The 22516-nt window shown below is 46.1% G+C and overlaps 1 protein-coding gene across 7 annotated transcripts in view; it reads right to left on the bottom strand.

Annotated features, from left to right (window-relative positions):
* The window catches only part of prkaca (protein kinase, cAMP-dependent, alpha catalytic subunit), a 31397-nt gene extending 10781 nt beyond the window's left edge, over positions 1-20616 (bottom strand). The window contains exons 1-2 of one of the 7 annotated variants that reach the window (XM_012953069.3): positions 20513-20616; positions 18230-18337 (exon numbers count right to left, since the gene is read on the bottom strand). In XM_012953069.3, coding sequence (XP_012808523.1) covers positions 18230-18275 — 46 coding nt within the window. In that variant the 5' untranslated portion in view covers positions 18276-18337; positions 20513-20616. 7 annotated transcript variants of the gene reach the window in all.
* Positions 20617-22516: the final 1900 nt, after the last annotated feature.

Raw genomic sequence — 22516 nt, forward strand, 5'->3', positions numbered from 1 at the left:
AGGGCAGCGCTGGAGCACCTGGTGCACGGCTGCTTATCATTCCTTCAGTAAATAGCAATGGAATGCTCCGGGGCTGAATATGACAGGAAACCTGTGCAGAAGGCAGGGAGTTGCTCTGGAGTCGGAATGAGGAAGCTACAACTCCCAGCGTGCAGAGACGCACACAGACTGCTAGGAACGAGACAGCACAGACTGTTAGGAACGAGACAGCTCACTACTGAGACAGGCCCCAACTCACACTCACAGATATTCAACTTGTGCCCCATGGAGTAAAACAATGCAAACATTTAAGTACCATAGTGCAGACAGGCTAATTAAAGCAAATGCAGCGGTGGGATCTATTATCCAGAGACCTATTACTGAGCTCTGAAATACAGACACTTAGCAGCAGCCATTACTGCTCATAGCTGGCGCCACGACAGACGGGAGAAAGAGGAAGAACTAAATGCCACCACAGACAGACAGCTTATAGCCGGCTTAGTTATAAGGAGACTGCTACGGGCTGAGTTTATGTGACAGCCATACAGACAGTGTAAGGAAACAGACAGTCCCTAGTGCTACCAATCTAAGGAAAGAGACAGCAGAGTTGGGAGGCTACAGCAGAGAGAGATACGGAACTAGAGGAAGGAAAGAGGCAGCAGCCTTATCTGTCTCTATTTTGGGGCATTCCTCTATTCTGTGCAGCACACATATGGGCCAGGCTGGCTAGCAATTGTTGCCACCAACCGTCACTGCTAGTCAAAGTGACCACACTTGGGGGGAGCCCAATTTGCCTTTACCATCTCTTCTATAAGGGGCTCTATACAAAAAAACCCCAAAAAACTGCAGAGTCAGCAACTTCAAATGGGGGGTCACTACTGCTCTGTGAGGCTAAAATTGTATTGTTATTGTTACTTTTTATTACTTATGCTTCAATTCTGTCCCCCATACCTTCCATATTCCTGTTTCGCATTCAAACCACTGTCTGGTTGCTAGGGTAATTTGGACCTTAGCAACTAGATAGCTGCTACAATTCCAAACTGGAAAGTTTCAGAACAAATAGCTTATTCCAAAACCAATAAAAAAAAAATTGCAAACTGCTTTAAAACAGCACTCTCTACATAATACTAAAAGTTAAGTTACAGTTAAAGGGCTTGTTCACGTTTAACGTATGCTAGATGGAACTTTACAATGGGTTCCTTGGTTGCTGGGGTCAGTGATGGTCAGTCTGGTCTTACAGAGTGAGCCGTCAGCTTATTGGGCCGACAGATCTAGCTAAAACTCAGTGGCCCTTTCCAAAGCCAGCTATGATGGCTGTGCCCATCTAGGGCCACACAATGATGCAAAATGTAAGCTTTGTGAGCAATAGGCTACACTGAATCTGCTGCTGAATAAGATGGTTCTTACATGCATTTGTGGTAAAGTGTAATGCTGTGATAAGCCTACACAGGAAGGGGCCGCGAGCTGCACTGTGCAGATATACATAACAGCACATCTCATACAGAGGGGTATTAGTCTGCTCCCTACCGTATTATAGGCCACTTTCAGCTTTCTGTGTCATACACAGTTCCATTCTATAATCAGAGTCCCTTCCCAGAGGCTATTATCCCCCCACTGCTACTATAGGCACCATCTCTCCCTACTATACCTGCTATCCCACAGCCACAATCCCTTCCCAGAGGCTATTATCCCCCCACTGCTACTATAGGCACCATCTCTCCCTACTATACCTGCTATCCCACAGCCCCAGTCCCTTCCCAGAGGCTATTATCCCCCCACTGCTACTATAGGCACCATCTCTCCCTACTATACCTGCTATCCCACAGCCCCAGTCCCTTTCCAGAGGCTATTATCCCCCCACTGCTACTATAGGCACCATCTCTCCCTACTATACCTGCTATCCCACAGCCCCAGTCCCTTCCCAGAGGCTATTATCCCCCCACTGCTACTATAGGCACCATCTCTACCTACTATACCTGCTATCCCACAGCCCCAGTCCCTTCCCAGAGGCTATTATCCCCCCACTGCTACTATAGGCACCATCTCTCCCTACTATACCTGCTATCCCACAGTCACAGTCCCTTCCCAGAGGCTATTATCCCCCCACTGCTACTATAGGCACCATCTCTCCCAACTATACCTGCTATCCCACAGCCCCAGTCCCTTCCCAGAGGCTATTATCCCCCCACTGCTACTATAGGCACCATCTCTCCCTACTATACCTGCTATCCCACAGCCCCAGTGCCTTCCCAGAGGCTATTATCCCCCCACTGCTACTATAGGCACCATCTCTCCCTACTATACCTGCTATCCCACAGCCACAGTCCCTTCCCAGAGGCTATTATCCCCCCACTGCTACTATAGGCACCATCTCTCCCTACTATACCTGCTATTCCACAGCCCCAGTCCCTTCCCAGAGGCTATTATCCCCCCACTGCTACTATAGGCACCATCTCTCCCTACTATACCTGCTATCCCACAGCCCCAGTCCCTTCCCAGAGGCTATTATCCCCCCACTGCTACTATAGGCACCATCTCTCCCTACTATACCTGCTATCCCACAGTCACAGTCCCTTCCCAGAGGCTATTATCCCCCCACTGCTACTATAGGCACCATCTCTCCCTACTATACCTGCTATCCCACAGCCCCAGTGCCTTCCCAGAGGCTATTATCCCCCACTGCTACTATAGGCACCATCTCTCCCTACTATACCTGCTATCCCAAAGCCACAGTCCCTTCCCAGAGGCTATTATCCCCCCACTGCTACTATAGGCACCATGTCTCCCTACTATAACTGCTACTATACCCATACTCCTCCTGCATACTCCTCTCTTTGGGGCCCCACTATGCAAAATGTCTCTTTTTAGAACACCATAAAGGCAGCTCTGTCTGCAGAGCATCAACAGAACAGAAAGTTATTTACAGGGGCTCTTAACTGTGCATGAAGAGGGTGTGATAAGGTAGGCACGCAGAGCATTGCAAAACGCGCAGTTTGCCAAAGTCATGAAAGCAGAATATAACTGGGAACATCTCTCCATCACATTAATATTGAGGGACACACAATATATGCCATTGCTGGGTATATAGGGGGTAGCCTACTTATCAGGGCATTATCACAGTTCAACTATAGTATATTACCACAGGTCAAACTAATAAGCAATATGCACTATACAATTTAATACAGTTAGTATTACACTTCTGCCATAAAGTATCTTTAAAAAAAAAAAAAAAGCTTTAGTAGCTTGAGAAGCCCCACATGCCCCAGCAGACCCCATCACTAACCTATTAAGCAATAACCAAGTTACTTTCAGTGAGTTCTGCTCAGATCTGTTCGGATCAGTGCCCCAGGACCCACAGAAGTTTCCACAGTCATTTCAAACACTCCAGTATTTTCTCTCCATACAGAACAGCCCCCTCCCCACCCCAAGTGCACTGTATTTACCCTAAATATTCCCAATTCAAATACGAAGCATCATACCCAACACCCTGCAGCGAAATGTGCACACTCACTCTCCCGTTCCCAGCTCAGTACGTTGCATGGCAGGCAGGGTGCCTGGGGGCCAGCGCTGGCAGGGGGCACCGGGGCAGGACCTCGAGGCCCACGGCTGAATACCCGGGAGGCCAAATTCTCCAGCTTCTGTAAGGCTGACATCCTTGGGCCAAAAATGAGCAAAGATGGAGGAGAATGTTTGGACCAACCCCAACTATGGGTAGAAGTCTGGCATTTGGGGGGGCAGGAGGAGGAGAAGTGTTAGAGGAAAGGTGGGGAAAGCTGAAGATTTGTAAATAAAGCAGTTGAAGTTAGGAGGTTCAGCAGCATAGAGAGAAAATGCAGAGACTCAGGGAGATATGGAGGATACAGGAGAACAAAGCAGCACAAGGAAGGAGAAGTGCTTCAAGTTCACCAAAGGAGGGAGAAAAATACAAAAAAGTTAAAGGGACAGGAAAGAAAGAGAGAGAGAAGAGAAAGTGCTGAATGAAACAGTGTAGGGCAGGGACAGCGCACAGGATCCCGAGACAGCTCAACAGAGGGACGGGCAAGGGTGCTGGCACATGAGTAACTCCAAACAAGCCAGGGCAGGGTAGGACTCCTGCAGTTGTGGGCAAGAGTGTGTCAGGAAAAGGAGCAGAGAGCTTGCTGTCTCTTATCAGCTCGATGCAGGTCTGTCTAATTGACAGGGTGGTGGTGGTGGTGTGTGAGAGGTAAAAGACAGGCTTGGGGAGGGGGGGGATCTTGATAAGAAGGGGAGGAGACCAGTAACACGAGCACAGTGGCAGAGAGAGAGAGAGAGAGAGAGAGAGAGAGAGAGAGGGAAGGAGGGGATAAAAAGGGAAAGAAACAGAAACTGTAGGGAGAAGAGAGATGAACCCTGGTGAGGAGACACTGATGAAGAGAGAGCAAGAGGGTAAGCAGGGCAATGGGATAAAGGGGTGAGGGTATATATGGGGGTTCTCTCAACTTCAGAACGTGACCCCTGGGAGCTGTCAGCATGGTTTTATCCTGTCACATGACCTTGCTGTCCCTGTAGAGCCCACAAATAGATACCAGTGCCATGCCATCACATGACAGCGCAGCCACCATGGGGCCCCTAAACAGCTGCTCTGGGGGACTAACAATGTGACCCCTGGGGGCTCTCAGGGTGATTCTAAGCCAACGGGGCCAGATGTGTTCCTCCACAACAATCAACTCAAAATGCTCAAGGGTCTATCAGCATCTTTTAATGCCATCTTCATTATAATATGGTGTGGCCCTTAAATATTTGTTAGGTGGAACATTAACTGCATGTAATACACTGGAGAGCACCCTTCCAGGCTAGACTAAAATGCCTTCACATATGAAATTGTCAACCTCCAAGAGTCACTTTTTGGATCCCCCATATTAGCTAAGTCTCATCACAGTGCTCAACACCAGCTAGCTTCACTAACACGGCAAGTAGGGTACCCTCTCTATACAGTGCAGGGAAGCTAGCTCATAGCCCACCATCCCGTATCACATAACAAAGAAAGAAAAATGAGCCCCTGGCTAATTGCTACAGCCAGAATGTATTTAAGGGGACCTATCTGCCCCAGAATACAGAACAAGGCACACATGGAGTGTTGCAGGTTGCTGCCTACCAGCATCAACAGAGAGACATGCCCCACTACTGCGCCTTTAGGCCACTATAGCCAGCACAAGTCATGATTTCCATATCCAGTATTGAGAGAAAGTATGGGTCTTTTTTGATACTCAACTTGAAGGGTTAATACACAGTAACAGATCAGTGGTTCCTAAAACAAGGAAAATATTTTAGTATCATTAGACAGAGCAGAGTAGTAGAGGAGATGTCATGGGAGAATAGAAGTTTGTTAGAGGCACTAGGCTAAGCAGAGAGGCAGGGGAGATGTTAGGGGCACTAGGCTAAGCAGAGAGGCAGAGGAGATTTCAGGAACACTAGGCTAAGCAGAGAGGCAGAGGAGATGTTAGGGGCACTAGGCTAAGCAGAGAGGCAGGGGAGATGTTAGGGGCACTAGGCTAAGCAGAGAGGCAGAGGAGATGTTAGGAGCACTAGGCTAAGCAGAGAGGCAGAGGAGATGTCAGGAGCACTAGGCTAAGCAGAGAGGCAGAGGAGATGTTAGGGGCACTAGGCTAAGCAGAGAGGCAGAGGAGATTTCAGGAACACTAGGCTAAGCAGAGAGGCAGAGGAGATTTCAGGAACACTAGGCTAAGCAGAGAGGCAGAGGAGATTTCAGGAACACTAGGCTAAGCAGAGAGGCAGAGGAGATTTCAGGAACACTAGGCTAAGCAGAGAGGCAGAGGAGATTTCAGGAACACTAGGCTAAGCAGAGAGGCAGAGGAGCTGAGGCCAAGCACCATGTAGCAGAGGGGAGGAATGGCGGGAGTTATATTTTGTGAGGTGAAAGGGTAATGATTGCCTCTTTACTGGTAGTTTTATTGTTCTATAAAGCTTCAGTATATCATACCAGCAAAGGTTATCCTGTACAGGGAGCCCCGTCTATCTTCCTACTGGTGTTTATGCAGATTTGTTGGAGCTGCCTTACTAATTGGTCAAACGCAGAATTAGGAAAGGCATTAGTAATGTATAAGTCTTACTGTGCGGTCTCAGGTCCTTCCCCAGGGGTCCCCCGCTACTACATTGTATACATTCTAAATGAAAGAGGACACTTGCCATAATATAGTGTGTGCCTTGTGTCAGTAACTTAGACTGTAAGCTCTGATGTGGCAGGAATCTCAGGAAAGAACGTCAGTATGAAATAAAGGATAATAATAAGGGCAACACTATAGAGATTTCCCTATACACTGAGCCACCACTGAGGGAAAGCTATGGATCAGACATGCCAGTATACCCCAGTGCTACCAGTAAGGCAGAGTTGCCATAATTAACCCTATGCACACAGGGGAGGGGTACAGCTAAGCAGTTTGTACAAGTAAACAGGATAGGGAAGTCCAACTTGTGTGGCCCCAGAAGCTTCTGCACTACACAGCACCCAAAGGCTGGTCCCAAATGGGTAGAGTTTCCCTTCTAAAATAACAATAATCTGAGCAATGGGCAATTTGGGCAACATACGTGATTTGCTGGTATATCTGGTCTTTCAGCAATTGCCTGAACAGCAGGGTCATGGCAGGGAGTCACATGGTGCAAGAAAAAACAGGCTGGGGCTCTCATCTAAATGACTGGAACATGGGTTTAAACTGAACACACACGTCACTGACCCGTTGTGTATAACTATAGCTATATGCACACAGCTATTAGACCTCCAGATCACTTTGCACCCCTCTTTTAGAACTGCACAAACAAACGAAGGCTAGCGTAGCCCTGTATAGCTAGGAGTGCCCCCTCTCCCTCACAGCTGTATCAGCACACTAAAGCCAACATATGCCGGCAGAGCAATTCTGACCTCTTTCTCACAGCTGTACAGACTCCATTTAGAACTTTTTCCCTTATGTACCTCACTGTGCATTCTGTGGCCCCCCTTACGTACCCCACTATGCATTCTGTGGCCCCCTTACATACCCCACTGTGCATCCTGCGGCCCCCTTACGTACCCCACTGTGCATTCTGCGGCCCCCTTACGTACCCCACTGTGCATTCTGCGGCCCCCTTACGTACCCCACTGTGCATTCTGTGGCCCCCTTACTTACCCCACTGTGCATTCTGCGGCCCCCTTACTTACCCCACTGTGCATTCTGCGGCCCCCTTACTTACCCCACTGTGCATTCTGCGGCCCCCTTACGTACCCCCACTGTGCATTCTGCGGCCCCCTTACGTACCCCCACTGTGCATTCTGTGGCCCCCTTACGTACCCCCACTGTGCATTCTGTGGCCCCCTTACATACCCCCACTGTGCATTCTGTGGCCCCCTTACGTACCCCACTGTGCATTCTGTGGCCCCCTTACGTACCCCACTGTGCATTCTGTGGCCCCCTTACGTACCCCACTGTGCATTCTGTGGCCCCCTTACGTACCCCACTGTGCATTCTGTGGCCCCCTTACTTACCCCACTGTGCATTCTGCGGCCCCCTTACTTACCCCACTGTGCATTCTGCGGCCCCCTTACGTACCCCCACTGTGCATTCTCTGCAGCCCCCTTACGTACCCCACTGGGCATTCTCTGCAGCCCCCTTAGGTACCCCACTGGGCATTCTGTGCAACAGACATTGGCTACTTCTCCTCCCTTTAGTGACTTTCTTGACTAACCAGAACGTCTCACCAGAGCCCGGCAGACTGCTCTGCATCACTAGATGGACACAATAGTCCAGCTGCCCAATTAAATCCATCCCTTCCTTAAATGGGTGGTTCACCTGTAAGATAACTTTTAGTATGTTATAGCAAGGCAAATTCTAAGCAACTTTTCAGATGGTCTTCATTATTTTTCTTTAGTTTTTTAAATAACTAACTCTTTCCAGCTTTAAAAATGGGAGTCACTGACCCCTGCAGGCAAAAAACTATTTGCTGTATGAGGCTACAATGTTATTATTATTGTTACTTTTTTATTACTTATCTTTTCTATTCAGGTCTTCTCCTATTCATATACTAGTCTCTCATTTAGACCACTCCCCGGTTACTAAGGTAATTTGAACCCTAGCAACCAGATAAGTGCTGACAAATTGGAGAGTTCCTGAACAAAAACTAAAAATTAAAAAACTACAAATAAAAAGTTACTTTCTCAAATGATGAACAACCCCTTTAAAACTAATGTATGTTCCATTTGTTGTTACTCAGTGTGTGTCATAATTACAGACAAGTGAGGAAATCCCCAGAAATAAATAGGGTGGCAAACAGCTCATTGACTTAAAGATGATGTAATCACTGGAAAGACATTATTATGGCTGATGGTATCAATTAAAATTTTAAGCAATTTAAATACATTAATTACACACAATGGTTTCAAAGGTATCTGTAAATGTAGCCGATATTAAAGGTTTTTCTCTGAACTGGTGGTTCAGACTAGTGAAACAGAGGCCAGCTGATGATGAAGAAGCAAGCAAGGCTTTACTGCCCCAGCAACCCACCAACAGCTCGGGGCAACTACATGTCTGTGTAGAGGCGAGGGCCCTGGATACAATATGCCATCTTACATGGTTACCCAAGAGCTTGCCATCGAGTTCATTTTAGCCCTCCCTCCCCAGACTGCATGCTCTGTATTATTATGACTTTGGAAGGCATTTGCCCCCTTGCTACAGATTCAGTATTTGCCCCACTGGCACCTTCACGACACAACCCACAATGCGATCACCATAATTTTGCCCTACACATCAGTCTTGCCCCCCCTACGCCTAATGGCTTGTTCAGCTGTACCGTAACGCTCCTGCCCCTCGCGGTCCAGGTTAGGGGGAGAGGGGCTGAGCTGAGAAGTCGCCAGTTTCCAGCGCCGGAAGATGCCTCCGGAAAGCATCGACAGCAGAGATTCAGGTTCCGCTGTAATGGGATGCAATGGCTCGCTGAGGGGTGGGAATCAGACGCCCAAAACTGACCCTGTTATGAAGGGGGAGGAGCTTGCTATAAATAGCTGCAAAAGGGGATTAACCCAGGATAAAAGCTCATTAGCAGTAACCTGCCGTAGAACAAGCTTAACCCTTCTGCTACCGTATACCTGCTTCGAGTCAGATGGACTCGGACCTACAAGGACTCTCAGCCTTGCCCTGCTCCTCCCTGTTCAGTGGAACAGTTGGAAGTCACTCATTTAAAGGGGAAGTTTACCTTTTAAATCATGTGTCAAACACAAGGCCCGTGGGCCAATTATGGCCCCTCTGGCTGTTTTATGTGGCCTCTAGTGACTGTACAGCACCAATTACCTGACTGTACAGTATCTTAATAAAAAGTTTGGCCGGCGACTTGGCCTGTGTTTTAGATTTCGGCCCCTTTATAGTTTATAGAGTTTGAATGCTTTAAATGAATGCGCAGTACATTGAAAAATGTAGTTAATTATTTAAGAAACACTGCAATTTTTTTTAAATTTAGAGGTTTTTGAATTTTTTTTCATTCTGGGGACACCCAATGATTATCAAGTCTGACTTCTAAACTCGAAACCTAAAAGAGCAAACATTAACGAACATCTGACTAATGGTGTCATGTAATAAAAGGCATTAAATTTGCCCAGGAGCAGTAAACCATAGCAACCAATCAGCAGGTAGAATTTACTGGTCATCTGTTTAAAAGCAAACATCTAATCGGTTGCTATGGGTTACTGCTCCTGGGCAAATTTAGTGCCTTTAATTACATATGGGGGTAAGATAAATTTGCCCCTAGTGCTAGTGGCCATCAGCACTTTGCTTTGGAAAACGCCAACCAATCATCATCTGATAGGCCAGCAGTATCTGGGATGGGCAGGATGGAAGTGAATTGGATTCAGCATGCTTGGAAGGGGGTAAGGGTCAGGCTGGGGGTAACCAAAAAATAAGGAACCCACAAACTTTAGTTAATATAGACATACACTAAACTGAGCGGTATAGAAGGACACCCCCTAGTGATCAACAGAGGGTAAAGCAACTAAACACACACATTATATATATACTACATGTGGGGTGGGCAGGATGGAAGTAACTGGGTTCAGCATGCTGGGAAGGGGGTCAGGCTGGGAGTAGCCAGGTATTGGTTGGGCCTGGCAAAATAGAACAGTGCAGGTCTCTATCTTACTAGAAGTCCTAAAGGCCCTTACCCAAATACCATAACATGTTACAATAGACAGGTTCTTATTTGGTCAGTCTAGTCGCTGATTGGCTGCCATCCTATAGTCCAAAGCAATGAAATCCCACAGAGCTGTTCTGCTTGTATAGGCCAGCTTTACTATCATAGACACTCTTCACTGAAATAAACTCTGCAGGGAGGGAGAGGGCTCATTAGATGGCAGTGAATTGGGGCTTTTGTCTGGGGGGCGGGGTTAAGTTCTCCTTTAATTTATCAGCCTCCGTGAAGGAAAAACACAATGCTGCTATATGATTTTGTCCTCTCAAACTTCCCTAGACTAACGCCCAGTGCCCACTTGTCCATAGTTCAGAGCTTCAACAGCAAAGAAACGCCTCCCAATTTCTCTAATCTGTCCCTCAAAGGACAGATAGGATGCCCTATTACTAGCAACATTGCATTTGCTTTCCATTATTTATTTTCTATAATTTTTGAATTATTTGCTTTCCTCTTCCGCCTCTTTCCAGCTTCCAAATAGGGGTTCGCTTGACAGCGGCAGTCAAAAACTATTCCTCTGTAGTCCTCTCGTATTCCCGTCTCTCGTTCAATCCGCTGCCTGGTTGCTAGGGTAAAAAAGACCCAAGCAACCAGAGAGCTGTTAAAATAGCAAAATGGAGCTGAACAAAAAAGCTAAATGACTAAAAACCATAAAAACTAAACAATGAAGACCAATTGTATCAGAATATCAGTGATCTCCCAACAAGTGGATCCCAAGCAACATGTTGCTCCCCAACCCCAACCCCTCAGGTGTTCATTTTTGAATTTCTGACTTGGAGTCATAAAGACTATGTATACTGCCAATTAGAGCCTCCTGTAGGCTGCCAGTCCATGTTGGGCTACCATATAGCCAATCACAGCCTTTATTAGTCGCCCCCTAGGAACTTTTAACATGCTTGCATTGCTCCCCAACTTTTTTTTATATTTAAATGTTGCTCAAGAGTCAGAAAGTTTTGGGGACCCCCCAAAATACAATATGTACATATTGCTAAATACAATATGTATCTTACAGACCAATGGTGGAAATAAGAAAGGGCTGGTTGGAACTGTCCTTGGCCGAGGCCCACTGGGGATCCTACGGTACTCTGGCAGGCATTGGTTGGCACAAATGTGACAGGTAAAAAAAGGTTGGGGACCCCTGGTCAACATCATAATAAAAGATCATTTAAAGGTGAACAACCCCTTTAAAGTGGGTGTGGCTTTGTTATAAACCCCAGAACTGCCCTGGTACATATTTTGGAAATTAAGGCCCAATGAACTTTTGTTGTTTAATGACAATGACATAAATATGAAAGTATGTTATTGTCCGAGGGCTGCCCTGGCTGCACTAAAGCTACTTGCACATTCTGCCTTGGCTAATCTGAGCCATTTTTCTCATTCCCATAAAATTCTTTAGCTCCTCCCACTGCCCATCAGTGCAAACGAGAACAGAACTGACATGAAACTAGGGCTGACATTGGAATTCCTCCCATAAGTCAAAATAAATAACTAAATAGGTGCAGACCCATGGAGAGTGGTGTGTTTGTTAGGTACCCCCAGTGATTATAATTAGCTACCTGTTGGCTGAAAACTGGACAAGTCCAGGTAACTAATGTAGGAGAGCCAGTGATTATACCTTTCCTTCTCATTTAACTTCTAGTACAGGTATGGGACCTCAATCAAGAATGTTTGGGACCTGGGGTTTTCTGGATAAGGGATCTTTCCGTAATTTGGATCTCCATAAATTAAGTCTGCTAAAAATCATTCAAATATTGAATATTTATTCCAATATCTTACTTGGGATCAAGTACAGGTACTGTTTTATTATTACAGAGAAAAGGGAATCATTTAACCATTAAATAAACCCAATAGGGCTGTTCTGCCCCCAATAAGGGGTAATTATATCTTAGTTGGGATCAAGTACAGGTACTGTTTTATTATTACAGAGAAAAGGGAATCATTTAACCATGAAATAAACCCAATAGGGCTGTTCTGCCCCAATAAGGGGTAATTATATCTTAGTTGGGATCAAGTACAGGTACTGTTTTATTATTACAGAGAAAAGGGAATCATTTAAACATTAAATAAACCCAATAGGGCTGTTCTGCCCCCAATAAGGGCTAATTACATCTTAGTTGGGATCAAGTACAGGTACTGTTTTATTATTACAGAGAAAAGGGAATCATTTAACCATTAAATAAACCCAATAGGGCTGTTCTGCCCCAATAAGGGGTAATTATATCTTAGTTGGGATCAAGTACAGGTACTGTTTTATTATTACAGAGAAAAAGGAAATAATTTTTAAAAATTAGAATTATTGCTTATAATGGTGTCCATGGGAGATGGCCTTTCCGTAATTCGGAACTTTTTGGATAACGGGTTTTCGGATAAGGGATCCCATAACCTGTATATTACAGAACGGCCCGATCGTAACCCACCTTTCCCTTTATTTTTAAAGAGTTATTAGCCACTTTTCTGCTTACTTATATCTCGGTACGCAAGGGTCTGTCTGCTTTTTTTTTTCTAGTCATGTGACACTAGGCCACACCCACTCAGTGGTCTGGAATTGTTTGGCACTGATTAGAATAATTAGTTTGCAGATAAAAAGGGGAAAGGTTTAGTTTGTTATCATTAAGTTTCAGAACATGCTTTTCAGGTGTGAAATTCTTCAGATGATAAGTTTCCCCTGAAAAATAAAATCTCTATTCCATTTTGGGTGAGCCACCTGGTAAGAATAATTGGCAGGGAACATTTCCCTCTGTACAACACACTGTGCTTTTTTTCAGGACAAGTCTAACTGTTTGTGCAGCCGCAATCTTATTTACTCATAACAAGTGGGACGGGCGCCATATGCTGTAGGCATGGGTGTTGGCAGAGCTCATTATAAATCAAAGGCACATGTCGGCCCACGGGTCCCTCAGTTCCTCTTTGTCACTGCGAGGCCCGGGCAATGAGGGCTCATAGTAGCACCCAGCACTTCCTATATACAACAGATGGAGCAATAAGGAAAGATACACTAAATGGAGGCAGTTTACAGCCAGCGCTCTGCATATTATATATATATATATATATATATATATATATATACACACACATACACACACACACACACATACATACAGGAGAACTAAAGCATTTTTGTCTCCCCCCTCTGATTTTTCAAGATGCACTGTTTGTAGTCTCTACTAATTTTCTTACAGTTACATATCTAACAGCTTATATTGCTATTTAGCAACCAACCAATCATGCTGTGAGTCACCGACAGGTTTCCTCTGTTCTCATTGGCTGATTCCAGCCTGTGTCAGCAAACAGCTCCCCTTTTATTTTCATATGTGTTGTCTTTTTCTTTGCTCATTAAATTTGACTGTGTCTTCCTTGTAAAGGGGAAGTTCACCTTTAAGTTAACATTTAAATGTCCCAACTTAGTCACCGGACCTCCATTTTTTTTTTATAGTTTTTTTAATTAATTTACTTTCCTCCTCTGCCTCTCTCCAGCATACAATGTAAAATGCTGTCTGTTTTTGGCGGGAAGGGGGGGGGGGGGGGGGGAGGCACTAGGCATGTACCCCGCACAGCCGGTACGCCAGTATTAAGGCCCTCCCTTCCGGGGGCCTATTTGAACGTGCAAATGTGTTTGGGGGGATGGGGAATGTGGCGGGCAATTTTCTATTACTTTGTGAGGCTGCAAATTACTTTTTATTACTTTGTTTTTATTATCTTTCTATTTAGACCATCTGCTATTCATCTTCCAGACATTCTGACCACTGCCTGGTTGCTAGGATAAATTATACCCTAGCAACCAGATAGCAGCTGAAAACCAAACTGAACAAAAAGCTAAATCATTTAAAACCCACAAAAACTAAAGACCAACTGCAGTTTGTCTCAGAAAATAACTGTCTACACCATACTAAAAGTAAAGTTAAAGGAGAACTTCCCCTTCAGTGACTTATGTATGACCCTTTGTCATTGCTTTCTCTCTTGCTTGCCTTTACTGTAGCCTTGCGACTGTGTTGATATGGAACACTGCTGTCCTGACTACGACATGGAGTCGTTTAGGCAGATTGCTATGGGCGATTTAACATTTTGGAGTGGAAAGTCCAGTTTTTCAGATTTCTCCTTAACGGGTGTATTTACTGTTATGTAACAAGAGAAGCAGAATAAAGGCAGCATAAATACATATTATTATATAATACATGTATACATACACCGAGTTGTACTAGAAGCCCAGAATCTCCCATAGCTAAAGGGTAACACACACAGGAGCCACACAGACCCAAAATTCAAACTAAGACATGAAATTGTTCAGACTTTGACACTACAGCTAGTGTTCCTTTGGCCGGGAAGCCATATAATGAATGGCTGCTCTACGCATAGTATTGTTACCTTGAAGCATCACGGTCCTAGGTTTAAAGGGGGTGGTTCACCTTTGTGTTAACTTTTAGTATGTTATAGAATGCCCAATTCTGAGCAACTTTTCAGTTGGTCTTCATTATTTATTTTTTATTGTTTTTGATTTACTTGCCTTCTTCTGACTCTTTCCAGCTTTCAAATGGGGGTCACTGACCCTGGCAGCCAAAAACCTATTGCTCTGTGAGGCTACAATTGTATTGTTACCTTTTATTACTTATGTTTCTATCCATGCCCTCTCCTATCCATATATCATTCTCTCATTCAAATTACTCCCTGGTTGCTAAGATAATTTGTACCCCAGCAACCACATAGCTGCTGAAACCCCAAACTGGAGAGCTGCTGAACAAAAAAAAAATGAAATCATTAAAAAAAACAAAACTATAAATAATAAAGACCAATTGCAAACGGTCTACATCATACTCAAATGTGAATAACCCCATTAATTCCAGGCAGGACGCTATCTTCAAGGAGTTCTTATGTTCCCCCCTTCCTTGGGGTACTCTGGTTCCCTCCCACACTCTCCCCCATAGGATAGTGCTAGATTGTAAGCTCCACTGGGGCAAGGACTGATGGGAATAATGTATAATCTCTGTACAACATTGCGGTATATGTTGGCACTATATAAGTAAAGGATAATAATCCCTCTGCTGGCACCGCAATACAGTCGGGCTATTCATTCCGGCACTCACCGGAGCTTATTTAAACAAAGAAAAGTATGAAGAATGATAGCAGCATCTCCCTAAAGTAAACAAATACCAAATATGTAAAGGATTATAGAAGAATGGGATACGCTCCGATTCTAAATGAGATATATTGCATAACGGCCTTCCTGTTAGGCTCACTAATGCCTTTAACAAGCAGGCACTGACCTGGCTTTATATAGTGCCACAGCACAGTGTGCTTAAATACAACACGGCAGGGAGAAAGTATTATTAGGAGCTTTTAATTACAATTATTACTGGATGGTGGATTTTTTTCCCCTCAAATTCCAGTTAATAGCGGCGTTAGTGTGGGACTCACTTGGCACGAGTCAGTGGCAGCTGCTGGCGCAACCTACTGTGGAAACCCTGGAATTACTGCCAGGGTCATGGTGTTGGCAATTCCATGGTTCCACAGCATCAAAAAGCATACTGGCACACTATCAGGCACCTCCTACTACTACAGGTATGGGATCTGTTACCGGAAACTCAATTTTAACCATATTCAAATTTTAAAAAATGATTTTCTTTTTCTCTGTAATAATAAAACAGTACCTGTACTTGATCCCAACTAAGATATAATTGCCCCTTATTGGGGCAGAACAGCCCTATTGGGTTTATTTAATGGTTAAATGATTCCCTTTTCTCTGTAATAATAAAACAGTACCCGTACTTGATTCCAACAAAGATATAATTACCCCTTATTGGGGGCAGAACAGCCCTATTGGGTTTATTTAATGGTTAAATGATTCCCTTTCTCTGTAATAATAAAACAGTATCTGTACTTGATCCCAACTAACATATAATGACCCCTTATTGGGGGCAGAACAGCCCTATTGGGTTTATTTAATGGTTAAATGATTCCCTTTTCTCTGTAATAAAAAAACAGTACCTGTACTTGATCCCAACTAAGATATAATTACCCCTTATTGGGGGCAGAACAGCCCTATTGGGTTTATTTAATGGTTAAATGATTCCCTTTTCTCTGTAATAATAAAACAGTACCTGTACTTGATCCCAACTAAGATATAATTACCCCTTATTGGGGGCAGAACAGCCCTATTGGGTTTATTTAATGGTTAAATGATTCCCTTTTCTCTGTAATAATAAAACAGTACCTGTACTTGATCCCAACTAAGATATAATTACCCCTTATTGGGGAGCAGAACAATCCTGTTGGGTTTATTTCATGGTAAAATGATTCCCTTTTCTCTGTAATAATAAAACAGTACCTGTACTTGATCCCAACTAAGATATAATTACCCCTTATTGGGGAGCAGAACAATCCTGTTGGGTTTATTTCATGGTTAAATGATTCCCTTTTCTCTGTAATAATAAAACAGTACCTGTACTTGATCCCAACTAAGATATAATTACCCCTTATTGGGGACAGAACAGCCCTATTGGGTTTATTTCATGGTTAAATGATTCCCTTTTCTCTGTAATAATAAAACAGTACCTGTACTTGATCCCAACTAAGATATAATTACCCCTTATTGGGGCAGAACAGCCCTATTGGGTTTATTTCATGGTTAAATGATTCCCTTTTCTCTGTAATAATAAAACAGTACCTGTACTTGATCCCAACTAAGATATAATTACCCCTTATTGGGGAGCAGAACAATCCTGTTGGGTTTATTTAATATTAAAATGATTTTTCGCAAGCTAACAGCATGGAGATCCAAATTATAGAAAGACCCCTTATCCACTATACCCCAGGTCCCAAGTATTATAAATAATAGGTCCGTATGGAAGTACAAGGAGCATGTTTGTGTGCAAATAACCTTAAGGGCTCTGGCACACGGGGGAGATTAGTCGCCCGCGACAAAACTCCCTGTTCGCGGGCGACTAATCTCCCCGAGTTGCCATGACCCGCCATCCCGCCGGCGAACATGTAACTTACATGTTCGCCGGCGGGATGATTTCCCGAAACCGCCGAAAAAGACTCGCGAGTCTTACATGTTCGCCGGCGGGATGGCGGGTCATGGCAACTCGGGGAGATTAGTCGCCCGCGAACAGGGAGTTTTGTCGCGGGCGACTAATCTCCCCCGTGTGCCAGAGCCCTTACAAATGTTGTCGATTTGTGCACAAAGTTGTGTCTATTTTTGAGCACCGCACTTTTGGTGATAAATATGGCTTACAGAGGAAATCTCATAAAATAGCTGGTGGGTATGCCCTGGTGCTTATTCCCCCAAGAGTACAGAAGGAAGTGTGCAGCTAATCACATCTCTGCCCTCCCTGTCAGATCTGCCAGCCCACAAGATGGGTGCCCAGCCTTCAAGCCAAATGCCATTTATATGAATGGGTGTCACCTGTTGATCACCTGACTGAAAATACACAGGGTGAAAGAGAGGTGTGTCACAAGCAGAGACAGTTTACATTCATATGAATGACAGGAGGTACTGGGTGGGCACTGGGTGCTGAACAAACTACATTGGCAGAGAAACACTGAGTGCCATAAGCCTTACTGCTTAGAGAGATTATGCTTTTACACCAGTAATCACTTACAGCTCCGCCAATACAAAGTTATTTACTATATAAAAAAAGAGAATAAATATCATATAGTACAATGCTAGGGAATATGTTGGAGCAATATAATAATTATATATACATGCATATCCCTTTCCAAGGGTTATTAGGGTGCCCCTCCTAGCAAAAGCAATAAGTACTATATAAAGAGTAGGTACAAAATGTTGCAGTTAAGGTGTAGAGTGGTTGACGCAGTGAGGATTACTTGCAGGAGAAGGTGAATAAGCCTGGGAGATCATACTAATCCTTGTATGGGAAAAAGAGAGCAAGGTGCTGCCTCTGCATAGCAAAATATAACAAGCAAAGGTGGCCAAACTCTACTAGCCAATTCGAAGCCAGTATTTACCGGTCTTCTGCTTCGGCTGGTTGTAAGCAAACACCTGATTGGCGCCCATTGGCTTGGGAACACTCGGGGAGGGGATAGGACAGTGCCAAGAGAGGAGAGTACTCACCACTTTCTATCTCGCCGCCCTTCTTTGCGGTAGCCGCGTTGCCCATGGTGGGGGGCGGACGGGTCCTCTAAGTTCTGGACAAACGCCCCCCACCGATAAGTTTAAGACCTGCGATGAGAAACTTATTCAGTTACCTCTTGATTACACATCTCTCGCCAGTCCAACTGTAAAGCCTACAATATATTAATAGAAAAGGATAAAACATTACAACTTTGTAAAGTGGGCATTAATCACTATCAGTCTAGTGGCCAACTGTGCTGTGGGCTGTTTGGCCGCCACCTCTCTATCTCCATTCCAGCCCCAAGCCCTACTAAGTCATTCCTATACGGAATCACACAGAAATCAGTAAACAGATTTCCTTGTGTTCTCCTGTATATTAAATGGAAATAAAAGTGTTAACATGGTTATAGGACAGACACTATAACAATGTTGTTATCCAGGTCTAGTTGCATTACATTTCCCAAAACCCCATAACAGGTTAAGAATATTGGGAGGGGCTAGGAGTTGACCAGCACATATGAAGGACTTTTGGTGCGGTGGAAGTATGGCTGCACTGGGGCGGTTAGATTCCAGCCGGGCAATATCTCCCCGTGTCTCTGTGAAATTCCTCCAGGTACTCGGGTTACCCCACACTCCAAAATTTTAAAGGCACTGGCTGTAGATAAATCTGCCCCTGGTGTGAGAGGAACATTAGATTGCAAGCTCCACTGGGCGGGGACTGGAGTGAATAATGAAAAAAGGATAATAATGCACCCAAACACCAGGCCTAAATAGTGGCACTTAGATATATGATATTGCCCCCAGAAAGGGAGTCATAAATCCATTGCACTCCCCAAAGCAATCTGCCCCCCTCCTGCCATGCCTAGGGGTACCCCCCAGGCCAGCCCACCATACTCACACCTGTGCGGCACACCTAACAGCCACAGGACCTATAGCAGCTGCCCCCCATGTTTAGGGGTACCCCCCCAGGCCAGCCCACCCTACTCCCACCTGTGCGGCAAACCTAACAGCCACAGGACCTATAGCAGCTGCCCCCCTCCCCCTCCCCTCCCGCAATGTTTAGGGGTACCCCCCAGGCCAGCCCACCCTACTCACACCTGTGCGGCACACCTAACAGCCACAGGACCTATAGCAGCTGCCCCCCTCCCCCCATGTTTAGGGGTACCCCCGCAGGCCAGCCCACCCTACTCACACCTGTGCGGCAAACCTAACAGCCACAGGACCTATAGCAGCTGCCCCCCATGTTTAGGGGTACCCCCCAGGCCAGCCCACCATACTCACACCTGTGCGGCAAACCTAACAGCCACAGGACCTATAGCAGCTGCCCCCCACCCCCCCCCCATGTTTAGGGGTACCCCCCCAGGTCAGCCCACCCTACTCACACCTGTGCGGCACACCTAACAGCCACAGGACCTATAGTAGCTGCCCCCCATGTTTAGGGGTACCCCCCAGGCCAGCCCACCCTACTCACACCTGTGCAGCACACCTAACAGCCACAGGACCTATAGTAGCTGCCCCCCATGTTTAGGGGTACCCCCCCAGGTCAGCCCACCCTACTCACACCTGTGCAGCACACCTAACAGCCACAGGACCTATAGTAGCTGCCCCCCATGTTTAGGGGTACCCCCCCAGGTCAGCCCACCCTACTCACACCTGTGCAGCACACCTAACAGCCACAGGACCTATAGCAGCTGCCCCCACCCCCCCAATGATTAGGGGTACCCCCCAGGCCAGCCCCCCATACTCACACCTAACACCTATAGCAGCTGTGTTCCTACCCATTCCAGCAGCCCTACCCATTCCAGCAGCCCTACCCATTCCAGCAGCCCTACCCATTCCAGCAGCCCTACCCATTCCAGCAGCCCCAGAGCCCTATAAGATGGCAGGGAGAGCAGGAATGCACAATGAGGTAACTAATGGCCTGGCAAACCTCGCCTAGCGCAGCCCCCGTAACCGCAGCCCCTGTAACCGCTGCTCCCTGATACCGGGGGACACCAGCTCCCAGCATCCCCTGCTGCCAAAGAATGCTGGGAATTGTAGTGCAGCCTGAGCCTGGGAGACGCCGGGTACAGAGTCAGTAATACCGCCTTGGGCCTGTCCATCCATACCCCAAACACCCCACCTCAGATACCTCAGGGAAGCGGTATGACGGCCCTGCCGGCTCTCCTCCCACCGGACGCCTCCAGTACCCGCTCGCCGCCTCCCTTGTCACCTCTAGGACCCCGCAGGCCGCGGAGCCTTTTCCCTCCTCCTCTGCGATGCCTCTAGGGCCCCCCCACTCACCTGATTAGCTCCGCCTTGTTCGTCGTCACTCAAACCTTGTTACCCAATCACGGAACGTAGCCCCTCCCGCCCCCTGGACAAGCTGTTTCGAATCGTGCTCCCCCGTAAGTCCCACCCCTTTCTTGACGATCACCGGTAAAGAGGTAAGGCCTAATCCCGCCTCCCCTCCCTGTCACCCAGGAGACGGGAGTCCTGACGTCACGCAGGAAAGAAGCCAATGAGAAGGCGTGGGAAACAGGAGTCTCCGCCCAACGTGAAGTCTCGTTACCTATAGTCTCGCTCTGACTGGCAGCAGAAAGGCGGGACAAATCTGCAGGTTAATGATTGGATCAGCTGCTGCGCTGACGCCATCCGGCTATTTATAGAAACTGCCCAGATCCCGCCTCTTTCGGCTCCAGGGTTGTTAACTCGGTAAACGCTAGAGCGCCCAGAGCTGCTTGTAAACAGTGACGGACTGCGCATGCGTAATGCTTTCTGACGTCTGTATGTGCGTTAGTACCTTTCCCATGCGCGCACTGCATTCTGGGTACTCCATTGGCTCTACATTAGTTATCTGCCTGCTCAGTTATACATTGTCTTTCCTTTCTGATTATGGCCCCAGTCTTCCTGCAGCGCCCTGGGCACCTACAGTTCTAACCTCCTTGGCTACAAGGTTGCAAATATATTAAATATCATTAGTCTGCACTTTTGTTTGGCAACAATTCATTCTTTAAGGTTACCTGTCACTGCTGCTGTCACATGGGAAACAGTTTTGGCCAAAGTAGCCCCTGTTACTATGAAATTGTATGGTGAGCAACAGTATGTAATAGCACAGTGACCCCAACATGTAATGGCGCCTCACAGTATGTAATAGCACAGTGACCCCAACATGTAATGGCGCCTCCCAGTATGTAATAGCACAGTGACCCCAACATGTAATGGCGCCTCACAGTATGTAATAGCACAGTGACCCCAACATGTAATGGCGCCTCACAGTATGTAATAGCACAGTGACCCCAACATGTAATGGCGCCTCCCAGTATGTAATAGCACAGTGACCCCAACATATAATGGCGCCTCACAGTATGTAATAGCACAGTGACCCCAACATGTAATGGCGCCTCCCAGTATGTAATAGCACAGTGACCCCAACATGTAATGGCGCCTCCCAGTATGTAATAGCACAGTGACCCCAACATGTAATGGCGCCTCCCAGTATGTAGTAGCACAGTGACCCCAACATATAATGGCGCCTCCCAGTATGTAATAGCACAGTGACCCCAACATGTAATGGCGCCTCCCAGTATGTAATAGCACAGTGACCCCAACATATAATGGCGCCTCCCAGTATGTAATAGCACAGTGACCCCAACATGTAATGGCGCCTCCCAGTATGTAATAGCACAGTGACCCCAACATATAATGGCGCCTCCCAGTATGTAATAGCACAGTGACCCCAACATGTAATGGCGCCTCCCAGTATGTAATAGCACAGTGACCCCAACATATAATGGCGCCTCCCAGTATGTAATAGCACAGTGACCCCAACATGTAATGGCGCCTCCCAGTATGTAATAGCACAGTGACCCCAACATCTAATGGCGCCTCCCAGTATGTAATAGCACAGTGACCCCAACATGTAATGGCGCCTCCCAGTATGTAATAGCACAGTGACCTCAACATATAATGGCGCCTCACAGTATGTAATAGCACAGTGACCCCAACATGTAATGGCGTCTCACAGTATGTAATAGCACAGTGACCCCAACATGTAATGGCGTCTCACAGTATGTAATAGCACAGTGACCCCAACATATAATGGCGCCTCCCAGTATGTAATAGCACAGTGACCCCAACATGTAATGGCGCCTCACTGTATGTAATAGCACAGTGACCCCAACATGTAATGGCGCCTCACTGTATGTAATAGCACAGTGACCCCAACATGTAATGGCGCCTCACAGTATGTAATAGCACAGTGACCCCAACATGTAATGGCGCCTCCCAGTATGTAATAGCACAGTG

Source organism: Xenopus tropicalis, chromosome 3 (genome assembly GCF_000004195.4).
Source record: "Xenopus tropicalis strain Nigerian chromosome 3, UCB_Xtro_10.0, whole genome shotgun sequence".
NCBI classification, from domain to species: Eukaryota; Metazoa; Chordata; class Amphibia; order Anura; family Pipidae; genus Xenopus; species Xenopus tropicalis.